This window comes from Triticum dicoccoides, chromosome 2B (genome assembly GCF_002162155.2).
Source record: "Triticum dicoccoides isolate Atlit2015 ecotype Zavitan chromosome 2B, WEW_v2.0, whole genome shotgun sequence".
Taxonomy (NCBI): Eukaryota; Viridiplantae; Streptophyta; class Magnoliopsida; order Poales; family Poaceae; genus Triticum; species Triticum dicoccoides.
Window position 1 is genome coordinate 682177575 of NC_041383.1, and position 23486 is coordinate 682201060.

The 23486-nt window shown below is 47.4% G+C and overlaps 1 protein-coding gene across 1 annotated transcript; it reads right to left on the reverse strand.

The window, feature by feature from the left end:
- Positions 1-8227, reverse strand: LOC119365581 (alpha-1,3/1,6-mannosyltransferase ALG2-like). Its single transcript, XM_037631230.1, has 8 exons — positions 7940-8227; positions 7264-7380; positions 6747-6940; positions 6562-6667; positions 6293-6440; positions 6022-6158; positions 692-858; positions 1-598 (listed from the first exon to the last, which is right to left on the reverse strand). Exons 1-8 carry the CDS (start codon positions 8031-8033, stop codon positions 305-307), a joined length of 1257 nt encoding a protein of 418 aa, XP_037487127.1. The 5' UTR covers positions 8034-8227; the 3' UTR covers positions 1-304.
- Positions 8228-23486: the final 15259 nt, after the last annotated feature.

Genomic DNA, 23486 nt, shown 5'->3' on the forward strand with positions numbered 1-23486 from the left:
TCGTTCTTAACACAGGTGCCGCTTGCAAGTGAGAACTGATGCCGACTGTTCAGATTTGACCGGTCAAACCCTTATTTATGAGCTTGGCCGCATGAATATCCGAGAGAATACACAGATCGACAGAGAAATCAGTTCATCAGTCGCCAATAATACAAAGTCGCCATCACCATGCAAGACCATGCTAACTTGCCTCCAAATGTGTGCATCAAAGTCAGAACTCACAAGTCACAAGGATAAAAAAAAGGATGATGTTAATGTGCTACTCAAAAGGCCTCCATTTGGCGCTGCCGACACCGAACTCAGATCACTCCATCCTCTGATGGTAGACATTGAGGACATAGCTGTTCAGGAGGTCGCCGAACGTCTTGGTCGAGAATTTCTGCACCACGCGGTCGCGTGCTTGCTTGCCCATCCGGACCGCTAGATCGTGATCGCCCACAAACTTCACCATGGCTTTGGAAAATTCAATGGGGGAGGGATCGCAGAGAAAACCTGTCGCTTCATTCACCACTGTTTCCACTGGACCGCCGCTGTTGCATGCGATTACAGGCTTGTATGCTGCCATGGCTTCAAGAGGAACAATGCCAAAATGCTCGTCCTGGACGTAGTAGTGTACGACATGTAGGCTGAATTAGAATAATCTGCTTAGATTGATAAAAGTCTTACACAAATGGTGGTAGGCGTTGTTTACCTTTGGAGTGTACAACACACAAAGGCAGTTGGACAGAAGCTCGTTTCTTTCAGCTGAAGAACAAGATGTCACAAATTTAACATGTTCAGAAACACCTTCAGTCGCTGCCAATCTTTTGAGCTCCTCAAGGTATTCAACGTTTTCTTTGAGACGCTTATCGTACCCACCTTCAGCATGAGAAATGAAAGAAAACGGTGGCCAGTGGTTAATATTCTGATATTGTTTGTCATGTGGGGCACGTCTTACAGACGTGGGCCGCGCGGCCAGGAGCAGCCGACGGCCGCATCAGGCAAGGCGCAGGCTGGACAGGAGTCCTGATCCGGGCACATTAGTTCCTAGACTAGTTTATTTCGTATAGGTTTCTAGTTTGTTATTAGCCCATGGGGCCTTTATATATCAGATAGTTAGCACCCTTTAGGGATAAGCAATAAAGTTATTTCCTTCTATCTTCCCCTCCCGCATCATAGAGCAGCCAGGCAAAAACCCTAGCGCTCCTATCCCCCGCGACTACGAACTACGTAGTCGAGGTCCTGCTGTCTTGGGCACCGAGGCCCTTGACAACTTGGTATCAGGTTCCAGGCGATCCTCCTCCTCGTCCACGCTCCATCCGCCGGCCGCTTTCCCCCCTGTGTCCGCGCCCAGCTCCCCGACATCGCCACAATCCGCTGCCGCCTCGGTCACTTCCGGCATGGCAGAACCGACCACCACAGATCTGGCTAAGATGATCGAGGCCTTGACGGCCACGGTGATGTCCCTGCAGTCGTCCGTCACCGCACTCCAGAAGGACAAGTCCTCCTCTTCGTCCAGCGCTGCCGCCGCCCATGATGGGCAGCACCACAATGATCGGCCGCCCAGGTTCCAGAAGATGGACTTCCCCAAGTTCGACGGCAAGTCTGATCCGCTCGCCTTCATCAACAGATGCGAGTCCTTCTTCCATCAACAACGGATCGCCGAGGAGGAGAAGGTGTGGATGGCGTCCTACAATCTGAGGGTCCTGCCCAACTATGGTATATGCAGGTCCAGCGAGACGAGGGCACACCTCCGTGGCGCCGCTTCTCCGAGCTGCTCAATCTCCGCTTCGGGCCACCGCTGCGCGCTAACCCGCTGGGCGAACTAATGGCGTGCAAACGCACGACGTCCGTCGTCGACTTCCAGGAGCGGTTTGAGGCACTCCTTCCCCGGGCAGGCACCTTATCCGAGACACAGAAAGTGCAGATCTTCACCGCGGGACTCCAGCCACCCCTCAGCCTCGACGTGGAGATCCATAACCCACAGTCCCTCGCCGTCGCCATGAGCCTCGCCCGCAAATTGGAGCTGCGCGACCAGTGCGCGCTTTCCGCCGCGCCACCGGTGCGTTTTCCACAGAAGGGCATCCTGCCGACACCAGGACCACGCCTCGCGCCCCCCGCTCCGGCCCCACCAGCCGCACCTCAGCAGGGCCACAATCTGCCGGACGGACGCCCCATCAAGCGTCTCTCCCAGACAGAGATGGAGGAACGCCGTCGCCTGGGCCTTTGCTTCAACTGTAACGAGAAGTTTGGCAGGGGCCACAACCGCGTGTGCCAGCGCATCTTTCTCCTCGACTTAGCGCCGGACGACGACGACGACGACGCGGCCTCCGCCACTGATGATGCATCGCGGGCCGACCCTCAAATCTCGCTCCACGCGATCGCCGGCGTGCGCACGAGTGAAACCATGCAGATGCAGATTACTCTCGGAGGTGTCTCCCTCCTCGCCCTGATCGATTCAGGCTCCACCCACAACTTCATCGCCGAAGAGGCGGCCGCTCGTGCTACGTTACCGCCCCCCACCACAGAGAAGATGCGCGTCACGGTGGCCAACGGCGAGCGCGTTCCGTGCCAGGGCGCGTACCGCGTCGTGCCCTTCCGCATCGGCCACGAGGAGTTCGCGGAGGATTTCCTCGCCTTGCCGCTCGCGGGCTACGACATCGTCCTGGGCACGCAGTGGCTGGCGTCGCTCGGACCGATCCTGTGGGATTTCCGAGCCCTCTCCATGACATTCTGGCGGCGGGGCCATCGGGTGTGCTGGCACGGCATTGCAGGACCGGACGGGCCAGCCCTAAAATCATGCAGCGGCCACGACTTCCTGGACGCCATCATCACCGAGTTCGACGGCATCTTCGCCGACCCCTCCGGCATGCCACCGCCCCGCAGCCGCGATCACGGCATCACCCTGCTACCTGGTTCCGCCCCGGTGGCCGTCCGTCCGTATCGATACCCGGCCGCGCACAAGGACGAGCTGGAGCGTCAGTGCGCCACCATGCTCGCCCAAGGTATCATCCGTGCGAGTTGTTCCGCATTCTCGTCCCCGGTACTGCTGGTCCGCAAGGCCGACGGGTCCTGGCGCTTCTGCATCGATTATCGCGCCCTGAACGCCATTACTGTCAAGAATGCGTTCCCGATTCCGGTGGTGGACGAACTCCTCGACGAGCTACGGCACGCTCGTTTCTTCACCAAGCTCGATTTACGTTCCGGCTACCACCAGGTGCGGATGCATGAGGAGGACATCCCGAAGACAGCTTTCCGTACTCATGACGGCCTCTACGAGTTTCTGGTGATGCCGTTCGGACTCTGCAACGCGCCGGCCACGTTCCAGGCCCTCATGAATGATCTGCTGCGGCCATACCTGCGCCGTTTTGTTCTCGTCTTCTTTGACGACATCCTCATTTTCAGCGAGACATGGGCTGACCATCTCCGACATGTGCGCACCGTCTTCACGGTCCTGCACCAGCACCGGCTCTTCGTCAAGCGCTCCAAATGCGCGTTCGCCGTTGAATCAATCGCATACCTGGGTCACACCATCTCCGCTGCAGGCGTGGCCATGGATCCGGAAAAGGTGCAGGCAGTAGCGGACTGGCCGCAACCACGCTCGGCGCGCGCGGTTCGAGGCTTTCTCGGCCTTGCGGGGTACTACCGCAAGTTTGTCAAGGACTTTGGCGTGGTTGCCGCGCCCCTGACGGCCCTCCTTCGCAAGGATGGTTTCTCTTGGTCACCGGAGGCGGCAGCAGCTTTTACCACCCTCAAGACGGCAATCACCACGGCTCCCGTCCTCGCGTTACCGGATTTTACACGGCCGTTCATCGTCGAGTGTGACGCATCGACGTACGGTTTCGGGGCCGTCCTTCTTCAGGACCACCACCCGGTGGCTTTCTTTAGCCGGCCAGCCGCGCCACGTCACCGTTCCCTGGCAGCGTATGAACGGGAACTCATCGGCCTGGTGCTCGCGATTCGCCATTGGAGGCCGTACCTATGGGGGCGTCAATTTGTGGTAAAAACGGATCATTACAGCCTCAAATTTCTGCTTGACCAGCGTTTGGCCACCATCCCGCAGCATCATTGGGTTGGCAAACTCCTGGGATTCGACTTTACGGTGGAGTACAAGGCAGGTAGTACCAACACGGTGGCGGATGCACTTTCCCGCCGTGACACGGAGGAGACGACGATCATGGCGGTCTCAGGGCCTCGTTTCGACTTCATCAATCGCCTCCGACAAGCGACGTCCACTGATCCGGCGCTCGTCGCACTGCGGGAGGATATCACGGCAGGTGCGCGGCAACAGCCTTGGGCGCTCTCCGACGGCCTCGTTACCTTCAACGGCCGCCTCTACATTCCGCCGTCATCCCCGCTACTCCAGGAGATTCTCAGTGCCGTGCACGATGATGGGCATGAAGGTGTCCTGCGCACATTGCATCGTCTTCGCCGCGATTTCCACGCACCTAACCTTCGCAAGACGGTGCAGGAGTACATCCGCACTTGCGGTACTTGCCAGCGGTACAAGTCCGAGCACTTGCACCCTGCTGGGCTGCTCCTGCCGCTGCCGGTACCCACGGGCGTGTGGACTGACATCGGCATCGACTTCGTGGAAGCGCTTCCTCGAGTAGGCGGGAAGTCTGTCATCCTCACCGTGGTGGATCGCTTCAGCAAGTATTGCCATTTTGTGGCGTTAGCCCACCCATACACGGCAGAGTCAGTGGCACAGGTGTTCTTCGCTGAGGTTGTTCGTCTCCACGGCGTACCACAGTCCATGGTCTCTGACCGCGACCCCGTCTTCACCTCCGCTTTTTGGCAAGAGCTCATGCGCCTCACGGGGACAAAGCTGCACATGACGTCCGCATTTCACCCGCAGTCGGATGGGCAAACGGAGGCTGCTAACAAGATCATTGTGATGTATTTACGGTGTCTTACCGGGGATCGTCCCAAGCAGTGGCTCCGGTGGCTTCCCTGGGCTGAGTACATATACAACACCGCCTACCAGACAGCAACCCAAGAGACTCCGTTCAAGCTTGTGTATGGCCGTGACCCTCCCACTATTCGCTCTTACGAGCCCGGCGACACACGGGTGGCTGCAGTGGCCAGGAGCATGGCTGAGCGCGACGAACTTATCGAGGACGTCCGCTATCGTCTACAACAGGCACAGGCGGTCTATAAGTCCTACTACGACAGACGTCATCGGGACATTCGGCATGAGGTGGGCGATTGGGTTTGGCTTCGCCTTCGACAGCGCGCCGCGTCCTCTCTCAACTTGCCAACCAGGGGCAAGCTCAAGCCACGATTCTATGGGCCGTACCGCATTTCAGAAGTGATCAACGACGTGGCATACCGTCTTGAGCTTCCGGCGCGCTCGCGCCTCCATGACGTGTTCCACGTGGGCCTCCTCAAGAAGTTCTTCGGCATTCCTCCAACTACACCGCCGGGATTGCCTTCGATCCACAACGGGGCGGCTGTTCCAGAACCAGAGCGCGTGACTCGTGCGCGCCTAGCACGCGGCGTTCGCCAGCTACTCGTCCACTGGAAGGGTGAAGCAGCTTCGTCAGCTACATGGGAGGATCTTGACAGTTTCATCGAGCGCTACCCCGCTTTTCAGCTCGAGGACGAGCTGCTCGTCGAGGGGGGGAGAGATGTCATGTGGGGCACGTCTTACAGACGTGGGCCGCGCGGCCAGGAGCAGCCGACGGCCGCATCAGGCAAGGCGCAGGCTGGACAGGAGTCCTGATCCGGGCACATTAGTTCCTAGACTAGTTTATTTCGTATAGGTTTCTAGTTTGTTATTAGCCCATGGGGCCTTTATATATCAGATAGTTAGCACCCTTTAGGGATAAGCAATAAAGTTATTTCCTTCTATCTTCCCCTCCCGCATCATAGAGCAGCCAGGCAAAAACCCTAGCGCTCCTATCCCCCGCGACTACGAACTACGTAGTCGAGGTCCTGCTGTCTTGGGCACCGAGGCCCTTGACATTGTTTAATAACTCAGATGTAGTAAGGTTAAACCTGTGAATAAAAGGGGGAAATAACAAATAAAACAAACATCACCTGCCACTGTTAAGCTTGCTTCCAGCAGCGCATCACCAGGTTGCTTAGAAACAACTGACCGGAGCAAAGCAAATGCTGAAATGGCTAGACCAAGATTCTTTTTTCTCTCAAACCGGTTAATTGAGAGGAAATTCAACCTGACAGAAAGATGACAGTTCAGCTTCACTACACCAAACGAGGATAAAATACGAGAGAGACAGCTATTGTATACTAAAATCTGGACGAATAGAACCTAAATGAGTCACAAAGAGATATACAAGCATGAAGTTACTTATAATCATGAGGTTCATGAAACTGCTCAACGGAGACCGCTGGGTATAGAACACCAGGCTCGATTCCTCTAGCATGAAGACTGCAAAATGTCCTGGCAAAAGTTGCTGCAGTGAACTTACTGTTGACTAGAATCAAATCTGCCATACCTAATATATATGCAAAAAAGAATAACCGCAACAATTAGGATGCCAGTAGATCTCTCAACATATAATTAAAGGAAAGTCAAGACATAAGTATAGATACAATTCCGGATGCCCAAGACAATACCAGTCGTGGCTTCCTCAATCATGTCAATTGGCTTGCGATATAACCTCCGAAGAATTGTTGTATGTTGTGCAAGCAACAGATCAGGAAAATGGCAATAAAAAATTGTCTGAAAATGCAACAAAAAAATATCTCAGCACATAGCTGCAATTAGAGCACACTGAATCACTTAAATAAGAGATAAGTACCTTTGATGATGCCTTTAGTTTAAGTAGTGGAATCACAACAGAAACCTGGTCTACCAATATGACATCAAAGGAGGGCCACCAAAGTAGCACGCAGAGTGCAACAAAAATGCAGCGAAGATAAGCACAGACAGCATGAAAGCGGTAAAACACATGACGAGGCAGGAAATCTCCATATACTGTAACTGGGAATGTACCTGGAAAACAGACAGAGAAGTCCAATAAAACTTGTATACACGCATCATAAGCATTCCTTACCAAAAATATTATACCCAATACTATACATGTGAGATTATTACAAAAATACTCCCTCTATTTAGTGATCTAAATGCTCTTATATTTCTTTACGGAGGGAGTACTATGTATGGGACATTTTGCAGGAACTGATGGAAATAGAGTAGAACATTTACTCCAGATCAAGTCTGACACAAATACTTGCAACTCAGATATGGATAAATTTAAGAAACAGGTCTATCAGGCTTTCAGCGAAATATAACATAGATATAATTCAGAGATTTACCAGAGACTGTTTCCTCAAAGCACCGATTTCTGTCATGGTGTGATGTGAAAACATGAACATCGTGCCCATGGGCAGCAAGCTGACATGCCGCGTCAACTATCAATCTCTCAGCACCACCTACATCAAAAGTGTTATTCAAATCCTATGACAGGTGTTATCATACATTGTTCATATGCTATATCACGCCTGCTGCAATGCTTCTGTACATGCTTTGTAACTGAAAGTATCATATTGCTGGCGTGCGATCCCACACTGAAGTCGTGTAGTTGCTCCTAGCCTCCTCGAGCAAGCTAATTATAAGCTATCACTACAAACACCAATTCGTATGAAAAGGAAAACAGCACTTCCCGTGCTCTTATACTACACCTGAACAACCACCAGCCTATTCGAATCTACTCCCTCCGTTCCAAAATAGTACAGTACAAAGTTGAGTCATCTATTTTGGAACGGAGAGAGTAGTACAGAAATTGGGGATCTCCTAGACATGCGGAGAAGCTCAGTGATACCGTCCTCCTAGAATCTATCAACACTACGAAATCAGAGACTCCACCTTCTAGCTGGGCGAGTTTAAGAAGTCACGTGATCTACTCGATCCTCCCAGCTCATGGCATCAGATTCAGACGAACTGCATCTAGCGATCGGATGTGGTGAGAGGAGGAGGATGAGGGGTCCGTACCGATTCCAAGGTCGGGGTGGATGACAGCAATCTTAAGCTTCTTCGTCTTCGTCCCCGACGACTCCCCAGCGACTCCTGCCGCCGCCGCCGCCATCGCTTCCAAGGACGGCGGCGATGCAGGATAAGGCCGGGCGGGAAGGGGCCGCGCGGAGGATATGGTAGAGAGGGATGGGATCGAGCTGTGGAGGGTCGACAGGGGGGCTGGGGACGACCGGCGGACGGGAGGGCGGAGCTCCGGCGGCGGCGGAGCAGTCGAGCGGGACAAGGAAAGCGGCGTGCGTGCGTGCGTTGTTTTCAGCCAGGGGCAAATTTGTCCTTTTCCATCTCTAATTGAGGTTTATTTCAAAAATTATCTCTAATTGAGATAGAATTAACTAAAGGTTTATTGTCAAAAAAGTAATTAACTAAAGGTTGATGGTGCTGTAAAAATACTCCCTCCGTCTCATAATGTAAGACGTTTTTTAACGCTACACTAGTATTAAAAAAGGTCTTACATTACGGGACGGAGTAGTACTAAATATTGATGTTGAAACTATGGTGTGGACGACAGTTGCTCGTCCGAACTTTCGACGGATGGAATATTGAACGGTGCTATCTGGTTTGATGTACGCATAAACAGATTGATGTGATGCATCATATGAAAATCATTCAAAATTTGTCGTGTCTGTGGCAACATTATATTGATTTTACTCTTCATATGAGGTATTTATCAGTTGGCGGGGGTAATTTATCAAGTGCAAAGAAACACGGGGCATTTTGGTTGGACAGTCAAGTCATTGATTTTGCTACTTAATTCACTGACTTAGCACTTGATGTGAGTCTTTTTTGGTCCGAGCAAATTAGCCCTATGTGAAAGTGTGTTATATCGACTAGAGGGGAGGTGAATAGGCGATTTTTATGAATTCTTCACTGAGGATTTCAGGGTGAAATTCCTAAGCGAAGAACTACTTGCAGCGGAATAAGTACTCAGATGCAAACATAACAAAACATAAGCATGGTTATCACGATGAAATGAAAACAAACACGGAGTACAGAAAGCATAAACACATGATAAACAAGATAAAGACAAACAGAGTGAAGAAAATTGAACTGAGAAAATTGAGAAAGTCTTCAGTCAAAGTCTTCAAATAGAAATGAACAAGTACGCAACACAGTAATGAGGAAATGGAAGAGTTAAGGAAACAGAACCAGTTGGCTTGATGAAGACAATGATTTGATTGATCAGTTCCAACTGATGTGACAGTCGTATGTCTGGTTGGAACGACTAGGTATTTAAACCTGGGGACACACAGTCCCGGACACACAGTCCTCACCGTATTCTCCTTCAGCTAAGGTCACACAGACCTCACCCAATCACTCGTGGTAAGTCTTCAGGTGACTTCCAAACCTTAACAAACTCGGTCACTCGGCGATCCACAATTTCCTCGTGGATGCTCAGACCATGACGCCTAACCGTCTGAAAGATGCACAGTCTTCAAAAGTAACAAGCGTCGGATCCACGCAGGATCAATCTCTTCAGTGATGCTCAATCACTTTGGGTTTGAAGGTGTTTGAGTTTGGGTTTCCTCACTTGATGATTTTCGCTCAAAGTCCTCGGAGGATGGAATGCTCTCAAATGACAAGTGATAGTTTCTCTCAGAGCAGCCAACCAGCTAGTGGTTGTAGGGGGCGGCTATTTATAGCCTAGGGAGCAGCCCGACATGATAAGACATAAATGCCCTTCAATGATATGACCATTAGGTGGGTAAGATATTTTGGGACAGCTGGCGCATAGCACAGCAGCGGTCAGAAATTTGACTATCAAATTCCTCAGGGCTAACATTGAAGGAAATATGCCCTAGAGGCAATAATAAAGTTGTTATTTATATTTTCTTATATCATGATAAATGTCTATTATTCATGCTAGAATTGTATTAACCGGAAACAGTACATGTGTGAATACATAGACAAATAGAGTGTCACTAGTATGCCTCTACTTGACTAGCTCGTTGAATCAAAGATGGTTAAGTTTCCTAGCCATAGACATGAGTTGTCATTTGATTAACAGGATCACATTATTAGAGAATGATGTGATTGACTTGACCCATTTCGTTAGCTTAGCACTTGATCGTTTAGTATGTTGCTATTGCTTTCTTCATGACTTATACATGTTCCTATGACTATGAGATTATGCAACTCCCGAACACCGGAGGAACACCTTATGTGCTATCAAACATCACAACATAACTGGGTGATTATAAAGGTGCTCTACAGGTGTCTCCGAAGGTGTTTGTTGGGTTGGCATAGATCGAGATTAGGATTTGTCACTCCGAGTATCGGAGAGGTATCTCTGGGCCCTCTCGGTAATGCACATCACTATAAGCCTTGCAAGCAATGTAACTAATGAGTTAGTTGCGGGATGATGCATTACGGAACGAGTAAAGAGACTTGCCGGTAACAAGATTGAACTAGGTATTGAGATACCGGCGGTCGAATCTTGGGCAAGTAACATACCTATGACAAAGGGAACAACGTATGTTGTTATGCGGCTTGACCGATAAAGATCTTCATAGAATATGTGGGAGCCAATATGAGCATCCAGGTTCCACTATTGGTTATTGACCAAAAACATGTCTCGATCATGTCTACATAGTTCTTGAACCCGTAGGGTCCGCACGCTTAACGTTCGGTGACGATCGGTATTATGAGTTTATGTGTTTTGATGTATCGAAGGTAGTTCGGAGTCCCGGATGAGATCGGGGACATGACGAGGAGTCTTGAAATGGTCAAGACATAAAGATCGATATATTGGACGACTATATTCGGACATCATAAAGGTTCCGAGTGATCCGGGTATTTTTCGGAGTACCGGGGGAGTTACGGGAATACGAGAGTACATATGGGCCTTAGTGGGCTTTAGGGGAAAAAGAGGAGAAGCCACGAGGGCTGGCTGCGCGCCCCCATGGGCCTAGTCTGAATTGGACTAGAGGAGGGGCTGCGCCCCCTCTTTCCTTCCCCCCCCCCTCTCCTTCCTTCCCCCTCCTAGTAGGACTAGAAAAGGAGGAATCCTACTCCTACTAGGAGGAGGATTCCTCCTCCCCCTTGGTGCGCCTAGAGAGGCCGGCCGGCCTTCCCTCCCTCCGTTATATATGGGGGCAGGGGGGTGAAGGAAATATGCCCTAGAGGCAATAATAAAGTTATTATTTATTTCCTTATATCATGATAAATGTTTATTATTCATGCTAGAATTGTATTAACCGGAAACATAATACATGTGTGAATATATAGACAAACAGAGTGTCACTAGTATGCCTCTACTTGACTAGCTTGTTAATTAAAGATGGTTATGTTTCCTAACCATAGACAAAAGAGTTGTTATTTGATTAACGGGATCACATCATTAGTTGAATAATCTGATTGACATGGCCCATTCCGTTAGCTTAGCACCCGATCGTTTAGTATGTTGCTATTGCTTTCTTCATGACTTATACATGTTCCTATGACTATGAGATTATGCAACTCCCGTTTACCGGAGGAACACTTTGTGTGCTACCAAACGTCACAACGTAACTGGGTGATTATAAAGGTGCTCTACAGGTGTCTCCAAAGGTACTTGTTGAGTTGGCATATTTCGAGATTAGGATTTGTCACTCCGAATGTCGGAGAGGTATCTCTGGGCCCTCTCGGTAATGCACATCACTTAAGCCTTGCAAGCATTGCAACTAATGAGTTAGTTGCGAGATGATGTATTACGGAACGAGTAAAGAGACTTGCCAGTAACGAGATTGAACTAGGTATTGGATACCGACGATCGAATCTCGGGCAAGTAACATACCGATGACAAAGGGAACAACGTATGTTGTTATGCGGTCTGACCGATGAAGATCTTCGTAGAATATGTAGGAACCAATATGGGCATCCAGGTCCCGCTATTGGTTATTGACCGTAGACGTGTCTCGGTCATGTCTACATTGTTCTCGAACCGTAGGGTCCGCACGCTTAAAGTTACGATGACAGTTTCTTTATGAGTTTATATATTTTGATGTACCGAAGTTTGTTCGGAGTCCCGGATGTGATCATGAACATGACGAGGAGTCTTGAAATGGTCGAGACATAAAGATTGATATATTGGACGACTATATTCGGACACCGGAATTGTTCCGGGTGATTTCGGAGAAAACCGGAATGCCGAGGGGGGGGGGGGTTACCGGAACCCCCCGGGAGAGTTAATGGGCCACATGGGCCTTGGTGGGAAGAGAGAGGGACGGCCAGGGTGGGCCGCGCGCCCCCTCTCCCTCTGGTCCGAATTGGACTAGGAGGGGGGCGCCCCCTTTCCTTCCCCCCTCTCCTCCTTCCTTCCCCCTCCTAGTAGGAGTAGGAAAGGAGGAATCCTACTCCTACTAGGAGGAGGATTCCTCCTCCTTGGTGCGCCCCAAGGGGCCGGCCGGCCTCCCCCTTGCTCCTTTATATACGGGGGCGGGGGGCACCCCATAGACACACAAGTTGATCTTCGTGATCGTTCCTTAGCCGTGTGCGGTGCCCCCCTCCACGATATTACACCTCGGTCATATTGTAGCGGTGCTTAGGCGAAGCCCTGCGACGGTTGAACATCAAGATCGTCACCATGCCGTCGTGCTGACGGAACTCCTCCCCGAAGCTTTGCTGGATCGGAGCTCGGGGTGCGTCATCGAGCTGTACGTGTGTCAAGAACTCGGAGGTGCCGGAGTAACGGTGCTTGGATTGGTTGGACCGGGAAGACGTGCGACTACTTCCTCTATGTTGCGTCAACGCTTCCGCTTCGGTCTACGAGGGTACATAGACAACACTCTCCCCTCTCGTTGCTATGCATCACCATGATCTTGCGTGTGCGTAGGAATTTTTTTGAAACTACTACGTTCCCCGACAGTGGCATCCGAGCCTAGGTTTTATGGTTTGATGTTATATGCACGAGTAGAACACAAGTGAGTTGTGGGCGATATAAGTCATACTACTTACCAGCATGTCATACTTTGGTTTGGCGGTATTGTTGGATGAAGCAGCCCGGACCGACATTACGCGTACGCTTACGCGAGACTGGTTCTACCGCCGTGCTTTGCACACAGGTGGCTAGCGGGTGTCAGTTTCTCCAACTTTAGTTGAACCGAGTGTGGCTACGCCCGGTCCTTGCGAAGGTTAAAACAGCACCAACTTGACAAACTATCCTTGTGGTTTTGATGCGTAGGTGAGATTGGTTCTTGCTTAAGCCCGTAGCAGCCACGTAAAACTTGCAACAACAAAGTAGAGGACGTCTAACTTGTTTTTGCAGGGCATGTTGTGATGTGATATGGTCAAGACATGATGCTAAATTTTATTGTATGAGATGATCATGTTTTGTAACCGAGTTATCGGCAACTGGCAGGAGCCATATGGTTGTCGCTTTATTGTATGCAATGCAATCGCCCTGTAATGCTTTACTTTATCACTAAGCGATAGCGATAGTCGTAGAAGCATAAGATTGGCGAGACGACAACGATGCTACGATGGAGATCAAGGTGTCGCGCCGGTGATGATGGTGATCATGACGGTGCTTCGAAGATGGAGATCACAAGCACAAGATGATGATGGCCATATCATATCACTTATATTGATTGCATGTGATGTTTATCTTTTATGCATCTTATCTTGCTTTGATTGACGGTAGCATTTTAAGATGATCTCTCACTAATTATTGAGAAGTGTTCTCCCTGAGTATGCACCGTTGCCAAAGTTCGTCGTGCCCAGACACCACGTGATGATCGGGTGTGATAAGCTCTACGTCCATCTACAACGGGTGCAAGCCAATTTTGCACACGCAGAATACTCGGGTTAAACTTGATGAGCCTAGCATATGTAGATATGGCCTCGGAACACGGAGACCGAAAGGTCGAGCGTAAATCATATAGTAGATATGATCAACATAAGATGTTCACCATTGAAAACTAATTCATTTCACGTGATGATCGGTTATGATTTAGTTGAATTTGGATTACGTGATCACTTAGAGGATTAGAGGGATGTCTATCTAAGTGGGAGTTCTTAAGTAATATGATTAATTGAACTTAAATTTATCATGAACTTAGTACCTGATAGTATCTTGCTTGTCTATGTTGATTGTAGATAGATGGCCCGTGCTGTTGTTCCGTTGAATTTTAATGCGTTCCTTGAGAAAACAAAGTTGAAAGATGATGGTAGCAATTACACGGACTGGGTCCATAACTTGAGGATTATCCTCATTGCTGCACAGAAAAGTTACGTCCTGGAAGCACCGCTGGGTGCCAGGCCTGCTGCTGATGCAACTAACCACATTAAGAACGTCTGGCAGAGCAAAGCTGATGACTACTCGATAGTTCAATATGCCATGCTTTATGGCTTAGAACCGGGACTTCAACGACGTTTTGAACGTCATGGAGCATATGAGATGTTCCAGGAGTTGAAGTTAATATTCCAGAAGAATGCCCGGATTGAGAGATATGAAGTCTCCAATAAATTCTATAGCTACAAGATGGAGGAGAATAGTTCTGTCAGTGAGCATATACTCAAGATGTCTGGGTATTGTAATCACTTGATTCAACTGGGAGTTACTCTTCCGGATGATAGCGTCATTGACAGAATTCTCCAATCACTTCCACCAAGCTACAAGAGCTTCGTGATGAACTATAATATGCAAGGGATGGATAAGACAATTCCCGAGCTCTTCGCAATGCTAAAGGCTGCGGAGGTAGAAATCAAGAAGGAGCATCAAGTGTTGATGGTCAACAAGACCACTAGTTTCAAGAAAAAGGGCAAAGGGAAGAAGAAGGGGAACTTCAAGAAGAACAGCAAGCAAGTTGCTGCTCAAGAGAAGAAACCCAAGTCTGGACCTAAGCCTGAAACTGAGTGCTTCTACTGCAAGTAGACTGGTCACTGGAAGCGGAACTGCCCCAAGTATTTGGCGGATAAAAAGGATGGCAAGGTGAACAAAGGTATATGTGATATACATGTTATTGATGTGTACCTTACTAGAGCTTGCAGTAGCACCTGGGTATTTGATACTGGTGCTGTTGCTAATATTTGCAACTCGAAACAGGGACTACAGATTAAGCGAACACTAGCAAAGGACGAGGTGACGATGCGCGTGGGAAATGGTTCCAAAGTCGATGTGATCGCGGTCGGCACGCTACCTCTACATCTACCTTCGGGATTAGTATTAGACCTAAATAATTGTTATTTGGTGCCAGCGTTGAGCATGAACATTATATCTGGATCTTGTTTGATGCGAGACGGTTATTCATTTAAATCAGAGAATAATGGTTGTTCTATTTATATGAGTAATATCTTTTATGGTCATGCACCCTTGAAGAGTGGTCTATTTTTGATGAATCTCGATAGTAGTGATACACATATTCATAATGTTGAAGCCAAAAGATGCAGAGTTGATAATGATAGTGCAACTTATTTGTGGCACTGCCGTTTAGGTCATATCGGTGTAAAGCGCATGAAGAAACTCCATACTGATGGACTTTTGGAACCACTTGATTATGAATCACTTGGTACTTGCGAACCGCGCCTCATGGGCAAAATGACAAAAACACCGTTCTCCGGTACTATGGAGAGAGCAACAGATTTATTGGAAATCATACATACAAATGTATGTGGTCCGATGAATGTTGAGGCTCGTGGCGGATATCGTTATTTTCTCACCTTCACAGATGATTTAAGCAGATATGGGTATATCTACTTAATGAAGCATAAGTCTGAAACATTTGAAAAGTTCAAAGAATTTCAGAGTGAAGTTGAAAATCATCGTAATAAGAAAATAAAGTTTCTACGATCTGATCGTGGAAGAGAATATTTGAGTTACGATTTTGGTCTACACTTGAAACAATGCGGAATAGTTTCGCAACTCACGCCACCCGGAACACCACAGCGTAATGGTGTGTCTGAACGTCGTAATCGTACTTTACTTGATATGGTACGATCTATGATATCTCTTACAGATTTACCGCTATCATTTTGGGGTTATGCTTTAGAGACGGCCACATTCACAGTAAATAGGGCACCATCAAAATCCGTTGAGACGACACCTTATGAACTATGGTTTGGCAAGAAACCAAAGTTGTCGTTTCTTAAAGTTTGGGGCTGCGATGCTTATGTGAAAAAGCTTCAACCTGATAAGCTCGAACCCAAATCGGAGAAATGTGTCTTCATAGGATACCCAAAGGAGACAGTTGGGTACACCTTCTATCACAGATCCGAAGGCAAGACATTCGCTGCTAAGAATGGATCCTTTCTAGAGAAGGAGTTTCTCTCGAAAGAAGTGAGTGGGAGAAAAGTAGAACTTGATGAGGCTTCTATACCTGCTCCCTTGTTGGAAAATAGTACATCACAGGAACCGGTTTCTGTGACGTCAAAACCAACTAGTGAGGAAGTTGATGATGATGATCATAGAACTTCAGATCAAGTTGCTGCAGAACCTCGTAGGCCAAACAGAGTAAGATCCGCACCAGAGTGGTACGGTAATCCTATTCTGTAAGTCATGCTACTAGATCATGATGAACCTACGAACTATGAAGAAGCGATGGTGAGCCCAGATTCCGCAAAATGGCTTGAAGCCATGAAATCTGAGATGGGATCCATGTATGAGAACAAAGTATGGACTTTGGTTGACTTGCCCAATGGTCGGCAAGCAATTGAGAATAAATGGATCTTCAAGAAGAAGACTGACGCTGACGGTAATGTTACTGTCTACAAAGCTCGACTTGTTGCAAAAGGTTTTCGACAAGTTCAAGGGATTGACTACGATGAGACCTTCTCACCCATAGTGATGCTTAAGTCTGTCCGAATCATGTTAGCAATTGCCGCATTTTATGATTATGAAATTTGGCAAATGGATGTAAAAACTGCATTCCTGAATGGGTTTCTGGAGGAAGAGTTGTATATGATGCAACCAGAAGGTTTTATCGATCCAAAGGGAGCTAACAAAGTGTGCAAGCTCCAGCAATCCATTTATGGACTGGTGCAAGCCTCTCGGAGTTGGAATAAACGCTTTGATAGTGTGATCAAAGCATTTGGGTTTATACAGACTTTTGGAGAAGCCTGTATTTACAAGAAGGTGAGTAGGAGCTCTGTAGCATTTCTAATATTATATGTGGATGACATATTATTGATTGGAAATGATATAGAATTTCTGGATAGCATAAAGGGATACTTGAATAAAAGTTTTTCAATGAAAGACCTCGGTGAAGCTGCTTACATATTGGGCATTAAGATCTATAGAGATAGATCAAAATGCTTAATTGGACTTTCACAAAGCACATACCTTGACAAAGTTTTGAAGAAGTTCAAAATGGATCAAGCAAAGAAAGGGTTCTTGCCTGTATTGCAAGGTGTGAAGTTGAGTAAGACTCAATGCCCGACCAATACAGAAGATAGAGAGAAAATGAAAGATGTTCCCTATGCTTCAGCCATAGGCTCTATCATGTATGCAATGTTGTGTACCAGACCTGATGTGTGCCTTGCTATAAGTTTAGAAGGGAGGTACCAAAGTAATCCAGGAGTGGATCACTGGACAGCAGTCAAGAACATCCTGAAATACCTGAAAAGGACTAAGGATATGTTTCTCGTATATGGAGGTGACAAAGAGCTCATCGTAAATGGTTACGTTGATGCAAGCTTTGACACTGATCCGGATGATTCTAAATCGCAAACCGGATACATGTTTACATTAAATGGTGGAGCTGTCAGTTGGTGCAGTTCAAAACAAAGCATCGTGGCGGGATCTACATGTGAAGCGGAATACATAGCTGCTTCGGAAGCAGCTAATGAAGGAGTCTGGATGAAGGAATTCATATCCGATCTAGGTGTCATACCTAGTGCATCGGGTCCAATGAAAATCTTTTGTGACAATACTGGAGCGATTGCCTTAGCGAAGGAATCCAGATTTCACAAGAGAACCAAGCACATCAAGAGACGCTTCAATTCCATCCGGGATCTAGTCCAGGTGGGAGACATAGAGATTTTGCAAGATACATACGGATCTGAATGTTGCAGACCCGTTGACTAAGCCTCTTCCACGAGCAAAACATGATCAGCACCAAGACTCCATGGGTGTTAGAATCATTACTGTGTAATCTAGATTATTGGCTCTAGTGCAAGTGGGAGGCTGAAGGAAATATGCCCTAGAGGCAATAATAAAGTTATTATTTATTTCCTTATATCATGATAAATGTTTATTATTCATGCTAGAATTGTATTAACCGGAAACATAATACATGTGTGAATATATAGACAAACAGAGTGTCACTAGTATGCCTCTACTTGACTAGCTTGTTAATCAAAGATGGTTATGTTTCCTAACCATAGACAAAAGAGTTGTTATTTGATTAACGGGATCACATCATTAGTTGAATGATCTGATTGACATGACCCATTCCGTTAGCTTAGCACCCGATCGTTTAGTATGTTGCTATTGCTTTCTACATGACTTATACATGTTCCTATGACTATGAGATTATGCAACTCCCGTTTACCGGAGGAACACTTTGTGTGCTACCAAACGTCACAATGTAACTGGGTGATTATAAAGGTGCTCTACAGGTGTATCCAAAGGTACTTGTTAGGTTGGCATATTTCGAGATTAGGATTTGTCACTCCGAATGTCGGAGTGGTATCTCTGGGCCCTCTCGGTAATGCACATCACTTAAGCCTTGCAAGCATTGCAACTAATGAGTTAGTTGCGAGATGATGTATTACGGAACGAGTAAAGAGATTTGCCAGTAACGAGATCTAACTAGGTATTGGATACCGACGATCGAATCTCGGGCAAGTAACATACCAATGACAAAGGGAACAACGTATGTTGTTATGCGGTCTGACCGATAAAGATCTTTGTAGAATATGTAGGAACCAATATGGGCATCCAGGTCCCGCTATTGGTTATTGACCGTAGACGTGTCTCGGTCATGTCTACATTGTTCTCGAACCGTAGGGTCCGCACGCTTAAAGTTACGATGATAGTTTCTTTATGAGTTTATATATTTTGATGTACCGAAGTTTGTTCGGAGTCCCGGATGTGATCATGAACATGACGAGGAGTCTTGAGATGGTCGAGACATAAAGATTGATATATTGGACGACTATATTCGGACACCGGAATTGTTCCGGGTGATTTCGGAGAAAACCGGAGTGCCTGGGGGTTACCGGAACCCCCCGGGAGAGTTAATGGGCCACATGGGCCTTGGTGGGAAGAGAGAGGGGCGGCCAGGGTGGGCCGCGCGCCCCCTCTCCCTCTGGTCCGAATTGGACTAGGAGGGGGGGCGCCCCCTTTCCTTCCCCCCTCTCCTCCTTCCTTCCCCCTCCTAGCAGGAGTAGGAAAGGAGGAATCCTACTCCTACTAGGAGGAGGATTCCTCCTCCTTGGCGCGCCCCAAGGGGTCGGCCGGCCTCCCCCTTGCTCCTTTATATACGGGGGCGGGGGGGCACCCCATAGACACACAAGTTGATCTTCGTGATCGTTCCTTAGCCGTGTGCGGTGCCCCCCTCCACGATATTACACCTCGGTCATATTGTAGCGGTGCTTAGGCGAAGCCCTGCGACAGTTGAACATCAAGATCGTCACCACGCCGTCGTGCTGACGGAACTCCTCCCCGAAGCTTTGCTGGATGGAGCTCGGGGTGCGTCATCGAGCTGTACGTGTGTAAAGAACTCGGAGGTGCCGGAGTAACGGTGCTTGGATCGGTTGGACCGGGAAGACGTACGACTACTTCCTCTACATTGCGTCAACGCTTCCGCTTCGGTCTACGAGGGTACGTAGACAACACTCTCCCCTCTCGTTGCTATGCATCACCATGATCTTGCGTGTGCGTAGGAATTTTTTTGAAATTACTACGTTCCCCGACAGGGGGCACCCCAATACACACAAGTTGATCAGTTGATCTTTTAGCCGTGTGCGGTGCCCCCCTCCATCATAATCCACCTCGGTCATATCGTAGCGGTGCTTAGGTGAAGCCCTGCGTCGGTAGCATCATCAACACCATCATCACGCCGTCGTTTTGACGGAACTCTCCCTGAAAGCTCTGCTGGATCGTGAGTTCGTGGGACGTCACCGAGCTGAACGTGTGCTGAACTCGGAGGTGCCGTGTGTTCGGTACTTGGATCGGTCGGATCGTGAAGACATACGACTACATCAACCGCGTTGTCATAACACTTCCGCTTACTTTCTACGAGGGTACGTGAACAACACTCTCCCCTCTCGTTGCTATGCATCACCATGATCTTGCGTGTACGTAGGATTTTTTTTTGAAATTACTACATTTCCCAACAGTGGTATCAGAGCCAGGTTTATGCGTAGATATTATATACACGAGTAGAACACAAGTGAGTTGTGGGCGATACTAGTCATACTGATGAAAGCACGACATTGGACGTGCCGCTGATTTGGCCCGATCTTTTACCATGCAATAACCTCCAAGATCCACCGATAAAAATTACTCCAAATTACACGAGCAATACGCGTAACCTGAAGTAGGGGTAACGACGGCCAACGGACAATCCCTTGACACACGAGCAACCTCCCGCCGAAGTAGACGTGACCAGCACGCAACCCGTCAAGAACGACGGACCTCGAGCCAAGTGCAACTTTCACGCAGAAAAATCACATAAAATAAATAACAACGACACTCAAAAAGGGCCTCTTAATATTTGATACACATGTTGTCTAACCTGTTGAAAATAGTCTCCTAAAACTCATCAAAAGTCGCGATAGCAGAAAATATATATAGCATGTGTACAACCGACTCGAATACGGCCATAGACACGGCACGTAGGCCGGCGTGTGTGTATTTCTTTCCTCCTTGCTCGTAGGATTTTTTCCTAGTCGTTTTAACCACCTTTGATTTTCCTTCTCCAAACGTACATACCTGGCCTAGGGAATATATCTGCATGTACGTGCATGCTTCTTCTCTTACTATTTTCTAGCCCAGGAAAATCGGGTCTTTCTATATTCCACGAAGCATGACTAACAAATTTGTGTGTAGGCTCTTTCCTTTTTATTCTCCAAGTCTTGTTATTTCTCCAAGTACATGCGTAATATTCTCTTGCAAATGGATTAGGAAACAAACCATCCCTCCTCGTGCGTGCATGCACTTGCATGGGCTCCTTCAATCTAGCAACGCTCCTGCACTTGACCCCTTCTTTACACACAAATGAAATGAAGGCGGGGCCACACAGTACACGTATGTGTCCATCTTTACCTTTGCTAAGTTGCATCATCTTTTGCATATTTGTTTCTTCCTTTTTCTGGTTAATTATATTTTCGACAACTTGCACTGTTATCACCTCATCCACGATACCCTCCGTTTGCAAACCTTTGTTGACGACTGTTGCAGACGCCTGCGACCCCTTGTCAATGATCAGTGTATTCATCATTACCTGTGTACTAGACAAGTTTGTGGTTGGGTATGATGCATCACATACTGCTTACCAGCAATGTCATACTTTGATTCGGCGATATTGTTGGATGAAGCGGCCCGGACCGACATTACGCGTACGCTTACGCGAGACTGGTTCTACGGACGTGCTTCGCACAGAGGTGGCTGGCGGGTGTCAGTTTCTCCAACTTTAGTTGAATCGAGTGTGGCTATGCCCGGTCCTTGTGAAGATTAAAACAACACTAACTTGACGAAATATCGTTGTGGTTTTGATGCGTAGGTAAGAACGGTTCTTACTCAGCCCGTAACAGCCACGTAAAACTTGCAACAACAAAGTAGAGGACGTCTAACTTGTTTTTGCAGGGCATGTTGTGATGTGATATGGTCAAGACATGATGCTAAATTTTATTATATGAGATGATCATGTTTTGTAACGGAGTTATCGGCAACTGGCAGGAGTCATATGGTTGTCGCTTTATTGTATGAAATGCAATCGCCATATAATTGCTTTACTTTATCACTAAGCGGTAGCGATAGTCGTAGAAGCAATAGTTGGCGAGATGGCAACAATGCTACGATGGAGATCAAGGTGTCGCGTCGGTGACGATGATAATCATAACGGTGCTTTGGAGATGAAGATCAAATGCACAAGATGATGATGTCCATATCATATCACTTATATTGATTGCATGTGATGTTTATATTTTATGCATCTTATTTTGCTTAGTTCGACGGTAGCATTATAAGATGATCTCTTACTAAATTTCAAGGTACAAGTGTTCTCCCTGAGTATGCACCGTTGTGAAAGTTTGTCGTGCCGAGACACCACATGATGATCACGTGTGATAAGCTATACGTTCACATACAACGGGTGCAAGCTAGTTTTGCACACGCAGAATATTCGGGTTAAACTTGACGAGCCTAGCATATGCAGATATGGCCTCGGAACACTGGAGACCGAAAGATCGAGCGTGAATCATATAGTAGATATGATCAACATAGTGATGTTCACCATTGAAAACTACTCCATCTCACGTGATGATCGGACATGGTTTAGTTGATTTGGATCATGTGATCACTTAGATGATTAGAGGGATGTCTATCTAAGTGGGAGTTCTTAAGTAATATGATTAATTGAACTTTAATTTATCATGAACTTAGTCCTATTAGTATTAGCATATCTATGTTGTAGATCAATAGCTCGCGTTTAGCTCCCCTAATTTATTTTTCATATGTTCCTAGAGAAAACTAAGTTGAAAGATGTTAGTATCAATGATGCGGATTGGATCCGTGATCTGAGGATTATCCTCATTGCTGCACTGAAGAATTATGTCCTTGATGCGCCGCTAGGTGACAGACCGATTGCAGGAGCAAATGTGTACGTTATGAATGTTTGGCAAGCTCGATATGATGACTACTTGATAGTTTAGTGCACCATGCTTTATGGCTTAGAATCGGGGCTTCAAAGACGTTTTCAAACGCCACGGAGCATATGAGATGTTCCAAGAGTTGAAATTAGTATTTCAGACTCATGCCCATGTCGAAAGGTATGAGACCTTTTGACAAGTACTTTGCCTACAAAATGGAGGAGAATAGCTCAGCTAGTGAGCATGTGCTCAGAATGTCTGAGTACTACAATCACTTGAATCAAGTGGGAGTTAATCTTCCAGATAAGATAGTGATTGACAGAGTTCTCTAGTCACTATCACCAAGTTACTAGAACTTCGTGATGAACTATAATATGCAAGGGATAACGGAAACGATTCCCAAGCTCTTTGTGATGCTGAAATCGACGAAGGTAGAAATCAATAAAAGCATCAAGTGTTGATGGTTGAAAAGACCACTAGTTTTAAGAAAATGGCAAAGGGAAGAAGGGGAACTTCAAAAAGAATGGCAAGCAAATTGCTGCTCAAGTGAAGAAGCCCAAGTCTGGACCCAAGCCCGAGACTAAGTGCTTCTACTGCAAAGGGACTGGTCACTGGAAGCGGAACTGCCCCAAGTATTTGGCGGATAAGAAGGATGGCAAAGTGAACAAAGGTATATTTGATATACTTCTTATTGATGTGTACTTTACTAGTGTTTATAGCAACCCCTCAGTATTTGATACTAGTTCATTTGCTAAGATTAGTATCTCGAAATGGGAGT

Excerpts from the sequence above, each read along its gene's own strand:
- LOC119365581 (XM_037631230.1), bottom strand. The coding sequence starts at position 8,033 with ATGGCGGCGGCGGCGGCAGGAGTCGCTGGGGAGTCGTCGGGGACGAAG. Across the intron at positions 7,381-7,939 it reads CCACCCCGACCTTGGAATCG|GTGGTGCTGAGAGATTGATA; the intron begins GTACGGACCCCT and ends CTTTTGATGTAG. Across the intron at positions 6,668-6,746 it reads AACTAAAGGCATCATCAAAG|ACAATTTTTTATTGCCATTT; the intron begins GTACTTATCTCT and ends TTGCATTTTCAG.